Genomic DNA, 21,231 nt, shown 5'->3' with positions numbered 1-21,231 from the left:
AATAATAGTAAACCTCATCCAAAATATATGTATATTTTGTGTGTACATCAAATTAAATAAAAAAAAGAAAAAAGAGAAAAAAAAGAAATAAAGGCGGACATTTAAATGAAAATAATCTCAAGCTAAAATAGAAAAAAGTATATCTTTGTTTAATACACACGTTTTTTTATATATATATATTTATTTTACTGTTGTCATGGTTATTCTTTCCTTCCTTCTATTATTTTATTTTACTTTTCTTTTCTTTTTTTTTATATCTTTTGCCTCTTCTTCTTCTCTTTATATTAATCACCATGGGAACTGTTCAATCCAAACGTAAACACAAATATCCCAAAAGCACCGACACTCAGGTCGACAGTAGTGGAGTCACGAATTCGTCGAATATCCAATCTCACCTATCATCCTCACCGAACGAACCAATTTCTTTATCTGCCTACCAACAAGAGCTTATCAAACAAGGATACATACCACCACAACCGCAATCACAACAACCACAACCACAACCACAACCACAACCACAACCACAACCACAATCACAATCACAATCACAAATGCATCAAAGTTTAATACCAGGAGGAAGTGGAAAAGGAGGATCTTATCCGAATTCATTAGACAATATTTCACCTCCAACATATCCAAAACATCCAAGCTGGAAATTACATAACAACCAAGTATCCTCACCACAACAACCAGGAGTAGATTTTTCTGGATTACATTCAAACAGTCTATTTCTTCCAAAAAACTGGGAAAACCAAGACGGTCAATTTGCGGTAAGAGTAAAAAAAAAAAAAGTAAAAATAATAATCAGAGTTTATATATATAAATTGGAAAGTGTTGTGACGAACAGGCCACTTTATTTGATTTTAAATCAGATACTGTTAATAAATTAATAGCTAAATATTATATATATATATACATTAATTTTATAATACAAATACCAATAATTAACTACCATCATTTCTACTCATTACTGTTAATTTCCAAAACAAGAAGAAGGATGAGGAGGAAGAGAAATGAAAATAATATATTATGGAATATGAAACTAATTACTTCTTTATATTAAATACTTGTAGAAACATTTTGCATTAAAACACTTGTTTGAAGAGTAAGTCTAGAATACAAATATTATTTACCACTTTACGGTAACAGTAACCAAAAAAAAAAGATAAAGAGAGAACAAGAAGAGCCTGATAATATTATCCATCGACTATAAATACTAATGATAATAAGTATAGTATCGTTCTTCCGGCTGTAGCATCTGGTTTGTGTGGACAGCCTTTTGCACGAGTAGCTGATTTTGGGAGTGGAACTAGTGCATGGATTACGGTAAGAATCACAAGATTATTATTATTTCTTTATTTCACAATACCTGTATAATTACACCACCTTTCTCTATCAGCCAATCAAACAATCAATTGGTTGATTGATATATACTCCTACACTTCTTTAAAGAGCTTATATATATATATATATTACTTAATTAAATTATTCTTACTGGTAAACAATATTTCTAATTCAATGATTGAAATATATTTAGGATATGGCTTCTCAATATGATGAATGGGAGTTCATCGGCATCCCAGTAACTGGATTACTGAGTGATTCTCAAGATATCAATGTCACACCAGACACTTTGGTACTGCCCAATGTTAAAATGGATCCAAGCCTGGAGAACGATGTCCAATCATCATTAGAAGACTCGAGTGTCGATCTAGTTAATATCTGGGCTCCGGGTCTGGCATTCGGGAACAGTCAGTGGACACATGTATTACAAGAAGCCTACAGGGTTCTTAAGCCTGGTGGATATATACAAATAGTTGAGTTGCACAACGTGGTAAGTTTTCTTTATATTTTATATATTTTATATATATATATATATATCTATTTTTTGGATTGAAACTCACAAATGAATATATATTTCTTTTATATATATATATATATATTCTTTGTGTACAATTTTATATTACTATATATATTTTTCAAAATAAAACAAAATTAAAATAAAATACATAATGATAATATAAAGCCTGTTGGGTCAATCTTGATAGAATCGTTCATCGATACAGGTAAATCCATTACTCCTATTACTACCATGCTAGTCATAATTTATAGTAAAATATTATCACATTTATTTATATTGTTAATGTAGCAATAATAATCAGATGTGGTTTCTCTTTTTCTTTCTTTCTTTCTTTATTAAATTCACCTGTTAATTATTGTTATTTTTTTGCTCATTTTTGCTCATTTTTGCTCTTTTTTTTTTTTTTTTACTTAATTAGTACGGAATATTCTAAAGGGATTAGACAAGGATTATGATGATGCGGCTCGGCTCAAGTCCCTTTTACCAACAGTTGGTTTCCAGCTATTCCAATATATAAAAAGACATGTGAAATTAGGTAAGATTTTTATTGATCTTATTTTATATCTATACTTACTTATATTCTATTGTTAGGTGGAGAGAGTAATCTTGGCCAAGAGTTCACTGCGGTTAACCTACGGACATTTCAATCAGCCCAGAAATTACTGGCACCACTAATGGGAATGAGCCGTGAGGATTATCAGCACAGAGTAGAGATGGTGTGCGCTCAGTGTGTACAGTATAATGCTCATATGGATTGGCTAGGTTATGTGGCCAGAAAGCCACTCCAAAGCCAATAGACAAACCAAATCCATATGAGCAAAAAACAAAATGATTTTGGATATTATCTTGTTTCTTTTATTATTATTATTATTTACTTTACCCACTTTATACTAAAACTACAACTACACCTACACCTACACCTACACTTACACACATATATTTTATAAACAATTATTACAGAAATTTAGAACCTCTTTCTTTCTCTTTTTTTTTATTACACCTATTATGTATGTATAGACCAAGTAATGAAAGAAACAAAAAAAATAGTATTGTTATTATTGTACTTGTGCTATAGGGTATATTGTCCATTGATGGCAGCTGTTATCTTACAAGCTTTTCTATCTCTTGTTAATATTGTCATTCAATAATTTTATTTTATTTGATGTTTTTTATATCTAATATTATATTGTATTTAGGATTTATATAGAAAGGATAATATGTTCATTAGCCCATTCAATATATACATATAATAATAATAATAAAACCACGCGAGATATTCCTCTAAAGAAAGTAATTTCTTACATGTTTTTTTTAGGTAAATTTTTTGAGTTTTTGTACACTTTTGAATCATAATAAAATAGATGCTTATCACAAATTTGTTAATTGTGCTCTGTCTGTTAATATCACCCGACAATCCCCCCCCCCCACTTCTTCTTTGATTTTTAGTCAACTATAGTCAATCTACACACACAAACACACTTTTTTTTTATTATTTTATTTATTGCTTGCTTACTTGCCTTTTTGTATATACGTCTTAAATCTCAATACACCATAATATAACCCCCTGTTTTTTTTTGTATTTTATTTTATTTTATTTTTGCTTGATTCTTTGTGTATAAATAACCTCTAATCATTTCCTTTTTCCTCACTCTTTTCTCTCCCTCTCTCTTTAAAAAGTTATTTACACCACCTCCACCAACAACAACGATATCGTCATCATCTTCCTCTTGTATTCTCAACAACCATAATGTCTTATTACGGCGCAACGCCAAACAAACTCTATCGAAGTCTCTCTAAAGCAGAGCGAGACTTGCTACAGGCAGATCGCCCTGGATATGGCTCCTGTAGTATCTTTGAAGTGTCTTTCAACCTAGTTAATGCAACCGTCGGTGCTGGTATCATCGGCCTACCATTCGCAATAGCCCATGCAGGATTCTTTGCTGGTATCCTGCTGTCTATCTTTGTTGCCATTCTGTCCCAAGTCGGCCTTTACATGTTGATTGTTGCCGGTCAACGTGTGGGGGTTTACAAATTTGCCCAACTAGTCGAATATGTACTGGGTAGATTTGGATATCATTTCCTCAACTGCGTAATTCTCATCCAGACAGGCGGTGCATGTTTAAGTTACTTTATCTGTAAGGGACCTTTTTATTTTTATCTCTAAATTATTTTTTTTTACATATATGTACATCTTTATCTATCTCTTTATCTAAATGTGATTCTAACCTTTATCTTTAAATTTCTCCCTTCTTTTCCCTCCCCTCCTTTTATATGTAAATAAAAATCTATTTTAGTGCTCGGTGATACGCTCACCGTCCTTGCCGACCGCTATGTGCCTCAAGTGCCACTATTGGCCGATCGGGTATTTGTGGTTAGCATGGTGTCTCTTGTACTTGTAAGTAGCACTTTATTTTATATTACTTTATATTATAAATGAAACGATTAGTTTCACAGAGATTGTATATACATGTTGTTTCTATGGCGTTTCTTGTTTCCTTTTTTATGCAATTAGCAACCAATCCAATCAAACGATTATTAACATCATCATCATTATCATCATTATTTTTAAAAAAAATTAAGATTCTTCCCCTCAACATGTCACGTTCTATTGGTGCTCTTGCCAAATGGTCCATCGTGGCTGTGTGCTGTCTACCTGTCATTCTTGTCACAATCATCACTCGCGCACCTGCCTATGCTCCCAAAGAAAAGATCCCCTTGACTTTCCTGGGTGACGACATGTTTAGTTCACTTGGAATCATGGCCTTTGCCTTCACCTGTTCCCAGGTGGCATTTAACAACTATCTCACGCTTGAACACCAAACTCCGCGTTCCTGGGGAATCACAACTTCCATTTCGACATTTACCAGTTGGGCAATTTCTATATTTTTTGCAGTCATTGGTTATCTCTGTTTTGGCCCCAATGTACAACCCAACCTGTTCATGAATTTCGCGGCTGACGATCTTGTTATCAATATCGGACGTCTTGCCTTGGCAGGAGACATGATCCTAACACTACCGTAAGTATTTCTTTAGAATCATTATTGATATATATAAAGATAAGAAATCAAGGCAGATTTGATTTGACAATTTTATTTATTTATCTATATGTTTTTTTTTTCCTTTTCTTTTCAGAATGGCCTTCTTTCCTTTTAGAGATGCTATTCAAAAGCTATTGGGCTTGGAAAGATCCGGTCGTCAACCAACAGATTTTGAACACAACTCAATCACAGTCATCTTTTTCGGTCTCTTGTTGGTCGGTGGTGTGACAATTCACTCGCTCGGCAAAGTGTACGCTTTGGTTGGCGGTGTGGCTGCCACAACTCTGGCTTATATCTTGCCAGCAATTGCCTATCTCTGTACCCGCTCAGCCGCCAACCAGATCTCGTCGTCTGCGAACAGTGGAAGCAATGGGTGCTGCGATTATCCTACCAACACAAACCTCTACACAACCAACACTCTGTTCCCCACCCTCTCTGTATCCACTGCCGTCTCGGCTTATGAAGACTACGACAAGAACCTCCAGGTCACAACTCCCTTATTTTCTGATTCGGCCTCGCTCGCCTCTTCCTCGACCAGACTGCCTTACTTTGACGAGGAGGATGTGTCGACCGTCGGAGGCGATGATGTGGGTAACTTGGATGAGCTCGATTCAGGAAGTCTTCAGTCCTGTTGGTGGCTAAATGCAACAGCTGGTCTGCTTATCGTCTGGGGATGCCTTGTCATGTTCTTTTCTACATCTGCCGTCCTTTCTCAACCATAGAATAAAGTAGTACACACACATATATTTGTTTTTTTTCTTATTACCGTCATCACTCTTATTACTATCATTATTAATAATCTTTATATATTTCTTTTATATATATATATATATAACTTCTTTTTTCTTTAATTGTAGATAGATAGTCGTTTTTCTTGTATTACAGCTTTTATTATCCTTTTCTCTCTCTTGCTCTCTCTACAATCCACGTTTCTTTTCTTTCTTTGCTATCATTTATATCATACTCACCCAGTATTCTCCTAACCTGTCAACCTTTCCCCTTTTCTTTATCTCTTTATTTTCATTCCATATACTTTAATATACAATTTTCAAATAAACAATACAATATACATTGATTTTTTGGTCTTATTTTTAATATCAAATCAAAAAGCTTCCTTATTTTTGTATTGATTCTTTCATACATACAAAATAAAACATGCATTAATAAATGAATGAATGAATGAATGAATGAAATTATCATCAATTCTTGTTTGTCCAAATATCCAATATATCACAGTTTCATTTTAACCGGTTGGGTTCAGGCGCTACAGAAACGAAGAGAGAGAAAAATACGCACACATACATACATACACAATGCATAAATAAATCAACCGATCTTATAGATAGATATATATTCTATTCTATTCTAATCACACAATAATTTATCTCTCTCTCTCTCTTTGATTATTTAAAATATTATATATAATTATATAGTAGAATGAAATAAAAATAAGGGTAGTGATTATAGTTGAAATCACAAGCCAAATAACAAGACTTATTGTAAATCTGTACTTTGTCTTTTCTTTACTTTTATCATCCTCTATCATATTCTATCCTAGCTTATCGCATCGAATCGAATCGAATCAAATCAAATTGAATCGCTTCGTATCGCTTCGTATCGTATCGCATTGTTACCATCTAATCTTTTCTTTCTTACACACTATTTTCCCACTACCATTTACCAATCTTCCGATTAAACTACTTTTTTTTTTGGCTTGTGTGATATACAAATATACAAATTTGTTTGACTTACCCTTCCTTTCTTTCCTCCAACGACTGTTTTTGTTGTATTCTTGACTCCACGGCTATGAACAAGGTTGTGCTTATCAATCAGGTCATTGAGGGTATTCATTCCCTTTGTAATTGTAGCCAGATAGGTAACCAAAAGGATATCATTGTATTCCTTTTTTTTAAAAAAAAAAAAAAAAGAAAAAAGAAAATAATAATAATTAATTTTAATTTTATTATTAGATTTTTAAATAGACTTACTGTAGAATACTGATCTTCAAATGCTATTTGATCAATGACAGGAGATCTTCTGCAGACACTGGCGATCTGGCGCATGATATCATGATCCACAGGCACCAACCCGGCCTTTGTGTCTCTAAGATAGCTTTGAAGAAACTGGATTCTTGCGTACAGCATTCCAATAGCGTTTCTCTGAGTAGTCAAATGAGCAATAACTAAATAAATTCATATTAATATTAATATAATATAATATAATATAATATAATATAATATAATATAATATATATATTAATAGTGATGGTAATACTTGCGTGCACTTCCTAGTCCAACTTCATTTTCAGATGTACTTGGCTTGGCTACTTGATCAATCGCAATTCGTTCGGCTTCGTTGGTCTCAACTCGATAGGGAGCCTTTACGAATCCAAGGCGGGTCTGGCCATCAATGATATCGAATACGGATTCATAGATACTGACCGGGAATTCCTTTGCTCCTCCTTCTAGAGCAGTTGGGTTCATTTGTAGAAACAAGCACGATTCGTTCATAGGAAGAAACTTGAATAACAAAACGACAACAAAACAAACACGCACATACACACACACAAAGAAAATATTATATATATTAAATTATATTCTTACTTGAGGAAACAAAACGCTACTACTACTACTACTACTATTAATTTAAAGAAGAAGACTTACTTGTTCATGGATCTTTAGGTCAGAATCAGTCGGTGCGACTCCAAGAGAGTACCATCCCATAAAATCAAATTGTGGAAAGACAAGTTTGACTACAAGTAAATAAAATAAAATAAAATCCATTAATTAATTTATTTATATATATATATTTATCTTTGCTTATCGATTCTACTTCTTTAATTTTATTTTACGTTGTTCTTGTTTGGTGGTCAGGTAGGCGCAGTCTACTTTGACTTGTCCAGTTTCTTGGGTATTTGCAGGCAATTCAAATGAATTCATCAATTCAATGTCACGCCCCGACTGCTTGGCCAACAATGCACCGTACACGCGTCCTTAAATATAGTTTATAATCATTATTATAATCATCATTTTAAATATAACAAAAGGGAATTATAGACCTACACACACATATATATATATTTATTTTCTTCTTTTTCTATTACTATTATTGTCATTATTATTATTATTATTATTATTATTATTGGCCTCTTACGCTGTACCCTTTTCAAATGCTGATGGATTCTGAAGCTTGATTCGTGTATAGTGATCCGAGATGTTGAGAAGAACAAGAGGATGTCTTTTGTTTTATTGAAATTACAAATATCAATATAAATATCTTTGGTTTAATTTTTTTTCAAGTATATATATATATTCATGTCAAGATAATGCTTACACTGAGATGGAAAGCCCTGAATGACTTTGTGCCATTGATAAAACAGCATCTTGATCTTCCTTTACATTCATCGGAGGTTCTGAATCACTAATGTCCATTGCACTCATTATATTTATCTCTCTCTGTTTTTACTTTCAAAAAGAGAAAATCAAAAGAAGAAGAAAAGGCAAAGGAAAGAAAATATATAAAGTCTAATTAGAGCAGAGTAGTGTATAAAGGAAGAGGGTTTGACCGGTCGCTTTTTTTCTTTCTGTAAAAAAAAAAAAAGAGAGAGAGGAGCGAGTTGAGTGACGTATAGATTTTTACACACATATATATATATATTTGGACATTTTTGTGTATGTGTATGTGTATATATATATTTATGTATGCATTTTCAAAAAAAAAAAGTCTTATAAAACAACAACAATAACAACAACAACAAAAACAGCATCTTCAAAGGCATCATTTTTTTTTGAAGCTTTTGGTCCGCAGAATTTTCAACTCATTCCGTTTCTTATTCTTTTTTTTTTCTTTTTTTTTATACAAAATGCGAACCATCAAAAAAAAATACAATGCAAGCAAGACATTCGCCTCGTTAATCTTTATAACACGTATAAATAAATAAATAAATGAATAAATATATTACTGGAATTCACAAAAAAAATGGATTCTCGATTGCTAACATTCCAATGCAAAAAAATAGATTTCGAATATATATATATATTATATGAATATGTATAAAATAAAACTTGACTGTGTGATAAATAATAGAAATTTCTTAAGCATAGAAAAGATCATAATTTTGCATAAGCTTATAAACAGCCAAAAAAAAAAAAAAAGACAAAGGATGGTTCTGACTTTATAAAGGACGTTCCTGTGTCTGTGTTATAAAAGACTGTGCAAAAAAAAAGGCAAGAAAAAAGACGCCCCTGTCTGTGTTAAAAAAGACTGCAAAAAAAAACTTGAGAAATTATAGTTTCTGAATTTATAAATTTTGCTCAGCTTATGTAATTCTTAAAACTTGTCCTATTCTGAGTTATAAATCCCCGAAAAATGCGAGGGTATTTTTGACTGACTTTTAAAAGACTGCCCTATCTGAAATTCAAAAGACTACCCTTTTCCTGAGGAAAGTAATAGAAAAACGTATATATAAGTTTTTGTCCAATAATATTACGTTCTGGACTTTAAAATCTAAAGAATGTTCGGTTGAGTACCCCCTTTTATAAAAAAAAATTAAATAAAACACGATAAAAAAAAAGTAAGCAGAAGAAATTGAAAAAATAATAAAGAATAATAGAGTAATAAAATTAATTTATATATATATATATTAATTTTAACCAAGTATATTTAGAATTTAATTTTATACTTTTTTTTTTCTTTCTTTTATAAAGTCTTGCCCTGAAGATAACAACTTCTTTATCTTGTAAAACAAATTGGTTCCTTTTTTTTTGTTGGTTATTTTAGATCTCAGTTGTTTATTTATATTTTTCTTGTTCTTGTTCTTTTGCTTGTTTTTTTTTTTTTTTTTTTTTTGGTGTCTTGTTTTCTTTAAAGAAAAAAATAGAGAAATAGAAAGAGAAAAATGTATGATTTTATGGAGTATTGTCTACGACGATACTATCGATCGTCAGGCTGGAATGAAGAAAACCAATACTCCAACCTCTGTTCTTGGTCGCGCGCTCTTTTAGACTTTTATACACCATGTGGATTGTCACTTCATCTCTCGAAATTACCGACACCTTTATTCAAACCATCCTACACAATGAACGCCATTCCATCCCTAAATGGCAACATTGGATACCTTTATACCTCTAGACCTCTTGAAATTGGAACCAGTGCAACAGTAGATTTCAAAGACCTGGTCGATCGTTTCCGGGTTGTCCAGGCAGCACCAACATGGAACTCACAAGGTAAATTATATCATTATAATTATAATTATACATATATATATATGCATTTAAACATTGAAGTAAATGAGAGTAAATAAAATGGATATTTTTTAGTAGCATTATTTTTTAAAAAAGAATTGTTTACCAATAAAAATGAAAATTATATACACAAAAAAAACGCACACACACACACACACATATATATATACATATATACATCATATACAAATATATACAAATATAAATGTATATAGACAATGACTATTTGGTCTATGGGCGAATGTTTTTTCCTGGCGCAAGATTGGAAGCCATGGCTGTACGTCGTCTAACCCAAAACTTGCAGTATCTCATCACAGCTGTCAATCGTCCAAAATCGCATGGTCTTCCTCAAGTAAATCCTAATATATATATATATATCACACGCATATTTGTGTTTGTTTTTTCTACAAAAAAAATTAGATATTGATAATTTACTCTTACTATTATCTATATTATTATCATTCTATTTTATGTCTGTGTACATGTATATAAGATTGCTATGCAACTGCAATACGATGTTGGAAGATGGTGCTCCGAATGTTCTTATACCACCGATGATGGTCTACTTGGTATCCGTGCGCTGTACAACTTTGGGCAGCCTGTTTTGAATGATGTAAAATCCAATCATGTTTATTCTGGCCAATGGTCCATTGGAACCGAAATATATTATGGAACTTTGGACAAGAGTGGAGGATGTAAGTAAAAAAAAAAAAAAAACTAAAAAACTAAAGTAAAATAAAATGAAAAAAAGCTAAATATATATATATGTGTGTGTGTGTGTAAAGTATCTACGGGACTACGTTATCGAACCCACCCTTGTTCTTCATCTCCTCCCATAAGTGTAACCTACACTCTAAATCCAATTGTAGGACACATGTCAACTGCTTATGTTGCCCAGGTTTCAGAAGAGTTGGCTTTGTGTTCCCGGTTTGATTTCAGCATATATTCTTACGAGAGTGACCTTGCACTTGGGTTCGAGTATCGAACAAAAAAGAAGAATGTGCCACGTGCAGTCAAGAAAGAGAGCAACGGGATCATTACTGTCACTGCAGCAGACAAGACAGAAAAATTAGAAGGATTGATGAAAGCCCGCCTAGGATTCTCAGAGGTGACATTTAATATCTCAACAAAATTATATGTTTATTTATCTAATCGAAAAAATAATAATAATAGGGATTGGCATTAATGTGGGAAGGTCGATTCAAAAACACCTTGTTCAGTGTCGGACTCACGGCTGATCTGACCAACCGAACAAATCCTATCCGTACTATTGGAATAGAAGTACAATACTTCTCCTAAATTTACAAGATGACTTTCTTAACTATAATCACTACAATCGTTATAATCATTATAAAGAAGGAAGGAAAAAAAAAACAAAAACCCACAGTACACAATACACAATACACACACAATGGGAATTTTTATTTATTTATTAATGTATTTATTGTTTTCTCTCTTTTTTTTTGGTTCTTCTCTCTCACACACTCGCTCTTTCTAGAAAATTTTTTTGTTGTTGCTGTTGCTGTTGTTGTTGTTTTGTTTGTTGTTGCTGGTTTATTCTTTTTTTATCATAATCTTCTTTTTGTTGTTGCTTTAGTGACCATGGCCATCATCAGGGTTACCTCTCTGCTCTGGTGCAACTATTGACAATAAGAGAAAAGAAATAATTAATTTAATCAATTGATATATGTATAGCACAACCTATCTTTTGTTCAAAAAAAAATGTTCATTCTAACTTACCCTTGATAAAATCATCGATTCTCAAAATAGCAATGGCAGCCTCGGTAGCACTCTTAAGAGACTTGATCTTGGACATAGCAGGCTCCAAAACACCAGCCTTGAGGTTGTCACGGACTTCACCGTTAATAAGCTCCAAACCATAGTATTTCAGTGCACGCTTGCTGGGATCAGCACCCTGACCAAGGGCAGTGTTGTGATAAGCACGGAGCTTGGAGACCAATTCAGTGGAATCTAGATAACAAATATAAAAGTAAATAACCTTTTTTCTTTCTTTCATTTCAATTCTATTCTTTAGTACTTACCCTTTGCGGCATTGACAGCCAAGGTCTTGGGAATAACCAAAAGAGCATTGGCAAATTCTGCAACTGCCAATTGTTCACGAGAGCTCTGTTGTAATCCAATGAGTAAACCAATACTTGTAAAGAGAAAAGAAGAAGAGAAAGAAACTAAAATACACTACACTATACTGAACCACATAAAGGGGTCCTCTTTATCTCTCTTTCTTCTGTTTTTCTTCTCTTTTACTTACCATGCTTGTAGCGAAATCCTCGAGGTGAATGCTGAGAGCAGACTCTACAGCTCCACCACCGGGAACAACACTGTTGCTTTCCAGAGTGCGCTTAACAACGCAGAGGGAATCGTGGAGCGAACGCTCCATTTCGTCGAGCATGTAATCGTTTGCGCCACGGAGAATGATGGAGGCAGAGTTCTGGATCTTGGTACCCTTGATCAAGAGGCACTCGTCGTCAGAGATACGGTCCTGGACGACTTCCTCGGCTTCACCCAAATAAGAAGCCTCAAAGGTCTCCTCTCCATCCAAGTTGGCCAAAGAAGAAATAAAGGTTGCACCGGTGGCCTTGGCAATACGCTTCAAGTCCTCTTTTTTGCAACGGCGGACAGCCATGGCACCAGCCTCGACAAACAACTTGAGACACATGTCATCAATACCCTTTGTGGTCAAGATAACGTTTGCGCCAGTAGCCAGAATCTTTTGGATACGTTCGGTGGTAATGCCAATTTCTCTATTAATAACAAAAAAAAACAGCAAGAAATGTTTAGTTATCATCATTTTCTCCGTCTCTCCTTTTCATATCTTTATTTACCTCTTGCGGATATCTTCCAACTTGTCGGGATCATCGACAACAATGTTAACACCAAGGTGCATGCGTGCCTTTTGGAGGTTCATGTCCAAAACAGCAATCTTTGCGTTTGTGATGCGGGTCTTCATAGCCTGGGATGCTACGGTACAGTTGAGTGCATAACCACGGACAAAGACAGACTCGCGGCCGGACTTTCCGTGGGCCTTGAGGATGTTGACAGCCTTGACAGGGTATTTTGTCTCACCACGTCCATTGCTAGACTTCACGGCTGTGATGGCATTAACGGCCAACTCAGCAAAGAAGTCTGAATCACTATATAAGTATATATATATATGAGTTAAGAAAATGATAATGATGATGATGAAGAAGAAAAAAAGACTTACGATCCAATGATCTTGGAGCTCATCGAGGTCTTTGCAGCATTAATAAGACATTCGCGACCGAGGGTATCAACTTTTACTGACATCTCTCCTGCAATAAACTTGCATGCCTCCTTTGATGCAAGACGGTATCCAGTAATGATGGTGGTGGGATGAATCTTATTCTTGACAAGTTCATTGGCACGCTTCAAAAGTTCGGCAGCAATGATTACGACTGAAGTTGTACCATCGCCAACTTCACGATCCTGCTGCTGAGCAAGTTCAAGAAGAACCTTTCCTGCAGGGTGTTCGATTTCGAGAAGTTGAAGGATTGTTGCACCATCGTTACTAATAGTGACATCCTAATAGTTTTTTTTTTTTTTTTGGTTTTATTAAAATAAAATAAAATAAAAATGAAGACTACGCGTTAGATGACTTTATATATATATATACATATTCTTTCTCTTTTCATACATAAACACACACACATTTAATAGCTATAATTTAATCACTTCATCTATTATTTTCTTCTTCTTCTTCTTCTTCTTCTTTTTGTTATTAAAATATGTATATATAATTAAATAATTAAATAATACTTGCTCCAATTTCATCAACCATCATCTTGTCAAGACCAACAGGTCCGAGAGAACTCTTGACGATGTTGGCAATAGATGCAGCAGCAAGAACTGTAGGTGAAAATATATTATTAAAGATGATCTATCAATTGTCATCATCATCTAATAGAAAATAAACTTGCCATTGCTGGCACGAACATCTTGTCCAGTGGTACGTTCACCACCCAAAAACAGCGATGAGTTTTGGTCACGCTGGAACATATCAAATATATATATATATAGAAAAGAAAGGAAGAAGAAATTAAAAAAAAAGAAAAAAAATGGAGGGGGGTAGAGGTCGAGAGGTGTGGAGAGTGAAAGTACTAAGAAAAGTTAGAGGAGGCCCAAAAAAAAAAGAAAAAAAAAAGGGTAAGTGACGGTGGTTAGTGCTGATTTAGCGCTGGTTAACCAGTTCTGGTACTAAGGTAGGTGGTATGTATGTCTGTGGAGGAGGAAATAGTGAAAGTTTATTCCGCTTTTATTCAATAGACGCGTATTGCTCGTGTTGTTTTTTTTGCAAGGGCGCCCTTTTTTCTTTTTTTTTTCTTGTATATATATATAAACTTCAAGAGTCACATCCCGACAACCTCTTGCCATTGAAGTCTATAAAAGGCAACTGTCTGGCATATTCCTACTTCAAATGCATGCCAGAAAAAAAAAAAATCAAAAAATCAAAAATCAAAAATTCAGATTCATTTATCCACCCTTTTAACCAGCCGGACAGCCCATACAGCAAAGTAGGGTCGAGATAATCAGGTAGATAAAAATTAAAATGGCAGAATTGAGGTGTATTAGTATATTAGAACAAAATCCTTTCAACTACTTTACAGACCCACAATACCAATAAAGATTATCTTAATTTTAGTGGAGCTTTAATTAACTACATGTCTGTAAAATAAAGTAAAGAAAAGAATTAACATACTATATCCCCTCCCCATCTCTAAGAGATGGGAATAATGTAAATTTAATGGTATTCAATATAAAGAAAGATGCAGAAAAATTAAAGAATTAAACTAAAAAATGTACTTTTATGGAGGTTTCATAATGGGAGGTTTGGAGGGGTCGTGAGTCCTAGGGTGGAAGAGCAGTAGGATCCTTCAAAGACAATCGAAAAGAATAAGCAAAGTGATTCTAGATTAGAGAGTTATTTATTTCAAACTAGCTCTCGTATAGTATGACTACTATTACTGCATTTTGTGCTCTATTTTCTTAAAGATCATTCGATAAATTGATCGTCAGTCTACCAAAAGATTATTTCATTTGATCTTTTGTTTATCTGATTATACGCTTCCGAGTCCAATATACTTTGGACATTCATCTGTCATTTACTTAAAGACTATTTCTCTCTCTCTCTCTAGAATATATATTTTCTGCTTTAGTAGCTTATATTTAATCCAGAAATATATGTATGTATCTTGTGTATATTTAGGATGATTTGTAATTTAACCTTCAATGACAAATTAAAAAAAAAATAGGTAGAATATTCATGTTCCTTGCCTTTTGCTGCTTTTTTTTTAATCAAATTAAAAAGCATCTTTCTTCTGGTCATTTTTTTGATCCAATTTCTGATGTGCATACATGTTTATATGTTTCCATGAGTACAATATCTTTATCTACACACTTTATTATATACTTGGCTTGTCTCCTTTTACCTATATATTGGTCTACCGAGATTTAATTCAAATCAATTCAATAATGGTATTTGTATTGATTTTATTGGTTTCAAAAGGATAGCCTCTTTTGTTCTCAACTCACAACAATTGAAATTGAAATTGCACAATATACCATTATTTTTTAGATTTTTGATATTAAGTACCAATTGTCTGTTTATTTCTTTTTAAAAGAAAAGAGTGCCTACAAAATCTGCTTGAAACACATTTCAGTAATTTCACTACATAAATATATAAATAATACTAAAGCAAAAAAATTAGAGACGAATTTTTTTTTTACATGCATGAAAACCATACCCCCTTTTTTTGACTGTATGTTTATTCCTAGCTCCTGTAGAGTCCCCTGCATATATGTATCTATTGTAACTAACCCTAACCAGATAATAAAATAGTTTTTTTATTGGAAAGTAACCTGCTGTATGGTAAGTTTTATATCTTTCTTCTTCATTTTTACGCCAATTACCCCTCTTCCTTTTTATATAATATATATATATCACCACCTGTCAATTCTTCCTTTTTTACTTCCAAAATTCTTTGTTTGCTTGTTCCCCAACTTCTGTTCCCTTCATATTTTAATGGCCTATAGATCCTATCTATACATGTATTTGTTTGTTTGTTTATTCGTTTATATGCTTATCTGTTTGCTTTATGTCACAACTTTGAGCATGTCTTTGAAATAATGCAGACAATTTTGGGTTGGCAGTATTCCACTTTATTTTGTAAATGCAGGTTATCACAACAAGAAATTTTTTTTGCAAAGATCTTATTGTGAGATTATTGTTTTCTCTTTTTTCTTTTCTTTGGGAAGACTATCTATATATATAATAGTAATAGTAATGTTAAGCAAGGAAAAAGCTTCTTTACTGCAGTATGTTACCAATAATAATGAATGATAAGGGGATCTTCTTTTTACATTTTTATTTCTGGGTAGGAATTCAATACTTATGGCCTGGTTAGATTATTATCCTGGTACCTGAAACACTAGTATAGTCAACGCAGATAAAGATAAATATTCTTAGTTTATCTTGGAAATATAACCAGAAATACTTCTTTGTATTGTAAATTGAGTAATACAATTAATACAAAAATATGTAGGCATTCAATCTAATTATCTGTACTTCTCATAAGAATAAACACATCTTTTTATCATACAGACAATTACTAACGAGTTGATTTTATGTATATAAATATTGACGTCCTTATACATATAATTCTTTGTTTATTTATTTGTTTATTTGTACATTTTTTTGATTCACTAAAAGTTTCCACACTGATTCACATTCAATTTCCAAAGGACTTGGTGCTTTTGTTAATTCATGCTGACCAAAAGACCCTGAACTCCCCAGGATTGTCACACTCTTGACAACCCTGTCAGACTTCCACACTGGCTGCCCAACACACAGCTCATCAATCTCTACCCGCGAGAGAACAACGCCTGGTAGTTTGATTTTTAGGTTTTGGTGTGGTGCTGTACAGTGACGAAGGACAAGGTGTTTTAGACAGGTGCCCCTGATCTCCACAATCCCATCACATGGTAGGCTAATTCTCTCCAATACCAGTGATTCCAAGTTACTACCGCCAGTAAAGCTGTCGCCATCAATAATATTACTATTGTTGTTATTATATGTAGGGCAATCCGACCCTGTCAAAAGAATGCTGTCCTGTAAGGTAAGATGTGTAAGGTTTGGCAAGACTCCTAATATGGTCTCTAGATGAACAGTGTCCCACTGGCCGAGGTTGAGGTGCCGCAGGTGGGTAGAAAAGTTCGAGAGTGATCTGACAGGTTCATTGCAGTCTCTGTATCGCGGGTGTCCTTGGGCAGAAAGCAAAGTCAGGGACGGAAAGACATTGAATAAGGTGTCGCAGAAATCACGTGGGAAGCCAAACTTTGTCTGCAGAACAAGCGATGCAAGAGGCACGTGGTAGGAATGAAGCAGGTCGATAAGAATCTTGTGCCGAATGGTGTGAATGAGTTCAAGCTGACGTAGATGTTTGGCTTGGGAAGCAAACCGATGATATGCCGATGGGATCAGTAGAGGTGCAAAGTCGACAGACTCGGAGTACTGAGCGGGTGCTTCGAGACTGAGATGACTCAGGCGAGGATAGGTGTGTGAAATGTAAACAAGCCAGGCTTCATCGCACTGGATGCCCTTTCGGAAGTGTAGTGAGAGTGACTGGAGGGTAGAAGATGTCAAACCTTGTTGGGGTTCATTTATCCGATCTAGTCCGTCGAGTGCCAGAATTTTTAGAAGCGGACATTGAGCGTGGATGGTCTGGAGTGTGGCTGGAGATATTCCTTGGTTGAGCCACCCCAGACTCAGATGCTGTAGATTGGAGAGCTGTGGTAAGATGTCAAGATCGATCCGCCGGTAAAAGTTGAGCGAAAGAGAATTGAGCCGATTGGATGTGACAAAGGTGTGCAAGAGTGCCTTGGTTGTCCTTTCCAAAGCACCATCATTGACACAGACTATCGAATTGACGCGGGATGCCCATTTCTGTGTAACCTTTAAGGCGGTAATGTGAGGGCAGAGAACTGGTAGTTGACCAATTCCTGCCTGTATGGCTCTTCCGTCCAGAATGTCCAGATTACGGACGTAGTTTCCAAAAGGTGTATTTGTGGTGGATGATTTTGCGAGAATGGAGTACAGACGATGGAATTGGCGAGGATCACTCAGAGAAATATTTCTATAGATGCTTGGAGAGAAGCTGTAGTTCCACGCACGACAGACCAGCACAACTGATACCAAGTCTTGGGTAGAAAGAAACCCACTGATTGAATCGATAATTTCTGCTGGGAATGTAAAGCAAAACGACATTTCTTCTTCTTTTGTGTGTATGCGATTGAGTGAAAGGAACAGTGATTTTTTTTTGAATAAATAGATAGATAAATACTTCTTTTAGAAAAGATCTCAAGATATGTATATAAAAGAAGATAAAAATATGAGTGAATGATTGAATTTTTATTTTTGTTTTTATTTTTGATTTTATCTTATTTTTTATTTTATTTTTATTTTTAGATTATGAAATCTTACCCCTTTTATTCTTATTCTTGGCTGACTGCGTAAATTTTTTAATCAAATTATGTAAATACACACACACACACACACACACACACACTCATACAAATACATATATATACATATATATATATATATATATAAATGTATATCAGTAATGCTCTCATAATAAGCCTCTTTAGAAATAAGAAAAGAAGAATATAAAAAATTATAGAATCACATGTATAGTTTTGTTTTTATATATACATCTATATGTAAACCGGGAGTGCGCGTGTGTGTGTGCGGGGTAGTAGTGGGTATATGGAAGTTTGGACTCGTATAAATTGGATAAACTCTGTCCTAAATGAGGAGATGGAGGGGACACTGATTTGTCAGGGTGGTCTTTATCAATCCTAGTGTATATGATATAGATATTTGGGCGTTTTCAAAGATAAATATACAGCTATTATTTGGTTTTTTGCTTGAAAATTTTCTTAGCATATATTTTTGTCACTAATGATTTCCCACACGATAATTAAAAATTAAAGCAAAAATTTATGTACCAAGACTTAAATAAAAAAAAAAAACAATATAAATATATACAAAAGAAAGAAGGGAAACCTTAATTTTATTTTTTAGGTGGGTAAGGGTGTACAAAGGACTACAGCTCATTTATGGTATTCACCGAGTACAACTTTTTCAGTGAAGGAATGAATAAAACAAAAACCGCTATACTGGTAGCGAAATAGGTTCCACAATGAGGAATATTGTAAAACGACAAAATATACGTAGTATTACATAATAATCATAGGACTATGTTGTAACAAACACTATACTCCAAGGGTTATATTCCAGGTTAAAAAAGTAAATAAAAGGCTGTCTTTTTCTTGAATTTCATTTTTAATAATATACAAAGCATATTACTATTACTGCTCTCAACTAAACAGCAACATCCCTCCTGTCACGTTGGGATGACAACGGTACTGGCACCCAAAATCTATGAGGGTCTAGAAAGTAGGAAAAAATAATACATTAATGCAGCAAAGAAAAATAAAACGGGTCTCACCAACACTATAGGCAGTAATCAAAATCAAGTATATTTGATTCTTACCACATCACAGGGATATAATTTGCAGGGTTCAATAGGGGAACTCAACCAGATTATACTAGAAATTTCACGTATAAAAACATACGTCGCTTTGAGATCTAGTTTCTTATGTTATATGCAAATAATAATCTTTTCCTAAACAAAGTTCTGTTTGTAAAATTTTACAGGTTCTTATTCATTATTCATCATTTACATTTATTATATGACTTAAGATGTTAGTACATTAATGCTATATATATATAATCTACTAAATTTATACTTGCATTTTTGGTGCATTCAACCAAGAAATAATATAATTAGCTAATTGCCGAATTTGAATTCTTACATAGAATTTGTTTAAGCACCTCTCTTTCTTCTTAGCCTTTCCTTCGTATATTTAAGAGGTTTTCTTTCTTTTATTTTTGTCGCAATTTTATTCCAGTCCTCAATGGGTTGACTAAATGAATACGTGTGCTAGGCTTCGAATAACTCACAAATATATGTATATTACCTGCGAACCCTTTTAGACTTGGAATGATTCTAAAAATATATACATATACAAATAGGAAATAGTGTATTTTTTTTTGTTATCTAGGGCATTCTTTTTCTGTCTTTCTTTTTACACTTTAAAAGTTGTACTCTGTGAGGATTATAAAACTAAACAAAATAGGCTTTTGATGAGTAATAATGTAAGGCATAATTCTAAAATTCGACACACACTCTAGCCGCAAAAAGATAAATTTTAAAAAAAAATTAAAAAAAGGGGGACTCAGCTACTTTTCTCTTTAAATTTTTTTTGATTCTCTGAGGGGGCACTCAGTCAAGTTGTTCAAGCAATCTTTACATTCAGAAAACAATATTATTGGACTAAAATTGTAATAGCGACGACCAAATCTCGAACAAACTTGACCAAAAAAAACGTACGGCTCTGGCTCTCTGACCGGCTGAATTGTTACTTTTTTATATGCGACATGCTACTGTTTTTATTTTTCTTCTTAATAGATTAATATAACACTTCTTTCTCTCCATATTACATGCCAAAATAAAGTACAAGGCAACAAACAATTGATGCCTTAAAGAAATAGCATAAAATCAGTGAATTTATCGTGAAGAAAAAAAAACACTGATAGAGTATTGATCAGCAAGTACATACGAGCTTATCAAAGCTATTCTAGAAGTCATTGAAGAGGAATTTAATGTAGATTTTGAGCAGATAGCTTCCGTGAAGAAGCTTGAACATATCCTTCAAGCCAATAGATACATACACAAGGTTGACAATGTATTGCCAGGTCTTGAGCCAAAGGAAAAAATACTCGGTTTCTTCGAGAACCTAGGTGCATATGGGCTCAAAGAAGAAATAAGAATGTCCAAAAGCTTATTCTATAAATGCTTTAAAAATCTATGAATTTTGTACGAATTTTGTATTTTTGTCTTTTGGTGTCCTCAACTACAAAATAATATCATTGGCTAAAATTCACATAAGATTTTGTTCGAATAACCTGGTTGAGTACCCCCGAAACTTG

The 21,231-nt window shown here is 33.7% G+C and overlaps 6 protein-coding genes across 6 annotated transcripts; 3 read left to right on the top strand and 3 right to left on the bottom strand.

The window, feature by feature from the left end:
• Positions 1–293: 293 nt before the first annotated feature.
• Positions 294–2,771, top strand: PHYBLDRAFT_185904 (hypothetical protein; the record flags this gene model as incomplete). The annotated part of the gene is made up of 7 exons (XM_018439168.1): positions 294–770; positions 1,074–1,105; positions 1,236–1,326; positions 1,538–1,834; positions 2,027–2,066; positions 2,280–2,396; positions 2,453–2,771. 7 exons carry the CDS (start codon positions 294–296, stop codon positions 2,656–2,658), a joined length of 1,260 nt encoding a protein of 419 aa, XP_018295044.1. The 3' UTR covers positions 2,659–2,771.
• A 750-nt stretch (positions 2,772–3,521) lies between these two features.
• Positions 3,522–5,973, top strand: PHYBLDRAFT_185903 (hypothetical protein). Its single transcript, XM_018439167.1, has 4 exons — positions 3,522–3,996; positions 4,156–4,256; positions 4,442–4,878; positions 4,994–5,973. Exons 1-4 carry the CDS (start codon positions 3,609–3,611, stop codon positions 5,619–5,621), a joined length of 1,554 nt encoding a protein of 517 aa, XP_018295043.1. The 5' UTR covers positions 3,522–3,608; the 3' UTR covers positions 5,622–5,973.
• Positions 5,974–6,300: 327 nt separating this feature from the next.
• On the bottom strand, positions 6,301–8,436 carry PHYBLDRAFT_131797 (hypothetical protein). The gene is made up of 8 exons (XM_018429440.1): positions 8,233–8,436; positions 8,060–8,136; positions 7,751–7,891; positions 7,563–7,651; positions 7,178–7,418; positions 6,888–7,081; positions 6,652–6,801; positions 6,301–6,569 (listed from the first exon to the last, which is right to left on the bottom strand). The coding sequence occupies exons 1-8, from the start codon at positions 8,337–8,339 to the stop codon at positions 6,552–6,554; spliced, it is 1,017 nt and encodes a 338-aa protein (XP_018295042.1). The 5' UTR covers positions 8,340–8,436; the 3' UTR covers positions 6,301–6,551.
• Positions 8,437–9,796: 1,360 nt separating this feature from the next.
• PHYBLDRAFT_98773 (hypothetical protein) lies at positions 9,797–11,438 on the top strand (the record flags this gene model as incomplete). Its single annotated transcript, XM_018444073.1, has 5 exons — positions 9,797–10,124; positions 10,358–10,533; positions 10,636–10,837; positions 10,928–11,250; positions 11,316–11,438. Coding segments are annotated over 5 exons (1,152 nt in total), but the record flags the coding sequence as incomplete, so codon positions are not given.
• Positions 11,439–11,537: 99 nt separating this feature from the next.
• PHYBLDRAFT_180279 (hypothetical protein) lies at positions 11,538–14,387 on the bottom strand. Its single transcript, XM_018438290.1, has 8 exons — positions 14,099–14,387; positions 13,942–14,027; positions 13,366–13,703; positions 12,986–13,294; positions 12,412–12,904; positions 12,185–12,269; positions 11,883–12,113; positions 11,538–11,782 (listed from the first exon to the last, which is right to left on the bottom strand). The coding sequence occupies exons 1-8, from the start codon at positions 14,175–14,177 to the stop codon at positions 11,736–11,738; spliced, it is 1,668 nt and encodes a 555-aa protein (XP_018295040.1). The 5' UTR covers positions 14,178–14,387; the 3' UTR covers positions 11,538–11,735.
• A 2,001-nt stretch (positions 14,388–16,388) lies between these two features.
• On the bottom strand, positions 16,389–18,554 carry PHYBLDRAFT_185900 (hypothetical protein; the record flags this gene model as incomplete). The annotated part of the gene is made up of 3 exons (XM_018439166.1): positions 16,867–18,554; positions 16,599–16,674; positions 16,389–16,438 (listed from the first exon to the last, which is right to left on the bottom strand). Exons 1-3 carry the CDS (start codon positions 18,439–18,441, stop codon positions 16,389–16,391), a joined length of 1,701 nt encoding a protein of 566 aa, XP_018295039.1. The 5' UTR covers positions 18,442–18,554.
• Positions 18,555–21,231: the final 2,677 nt, after the last annotated feature.

This window comes from Phycomyces blakesleeanus (genome assembly GCF_001638985.1).
Source record: "Phycomyces blakesleeanus NRRL 1555(-) unplaced genomic scaffold PHYBLscaffold_5, whole genome shotgun sequence".
Classification (NCBI taxonomy): Eukaryota; Fungi; Mucoromycota; class Mucoromycetes; order Mucorales; family Phycomycetaceae; genus Phycomyces; species Phycomyces blakesleeanus.
The sequence above is the reverse complement of the archived record's forward strand: the minus strand, read 5'-3'. Positions and strand labels throughout refer to the sequence as shown.

Excerpts from the sequence above, each read along its gene's own strand:
- PHYBLDRAFT_131797 (XM_018429440.1), bottom strand. The coding sequence starts at position 8,339 with ATGAGTGCAATGGACATTAGTGATTCAGAACCTCCGATGAATGTAAAG. Across the intron at positions 7,419-7,562 it reads ACCTAAAGATCCATGAACAA|TTTCTTCCTATGAACGAATC; the intron begins GTAAGTCTTCTT and ends TTGTTATTCAAG. Across the intron at positions 7,082-7,177 it reads AGTTGGACTAGGAAGTGCAC|TTATTGCTCATTTGACTACT; the intron begins GCAAGTATTACC and ends GAATTTATTTAG.
- PHYBLDRAFT_180279 (XM_018438290.1), bottom strand. The coding sequence starts at position 14,177 with ATGTTCCAGCGTGACCAAAACTCATCGCTGTTTTTGGGTGGTGAACGT. Across the intron at positions 13,295-13,365 it reads AGCTCCAAGATCATTGGATC|TGATTCAGACTTCTTTGCTG; the intron begins GTAAGTCTTTTT and ends ATACTTATATAG. Across the intron at positions 12,905-12,985 it reads TTGGAAGATATCCGCAAGAG|AGAAATTGGCATTACCACCG; the intron begins GTAAATAAAGAT and ends TGTTATTAATAG.
- PHYBLDRAFT_185903 (XM_018439167.1), top strand. The coding sequence starts at position 3,609 with ATGTCTTATTACGGCGCAACGCCAAACAAACTCTATCGAAGTCTCTCT. Across the intron at positions 3,997-4,155 it reads ATGTTTAAGTTACTTTATCT|TGCTCGGTGATACGCTCACC; the intron begins GTAAGGGACCTT and ends AATCTATTTTAG. Across the intron at positions 4,257-4,441 it reads GCATGGTGTCTCTTGTACTT|ATTCTTCCCCTCAACATGTC; the intron begins GTAAGTAGCACT and ends AAAAAAATTAAG.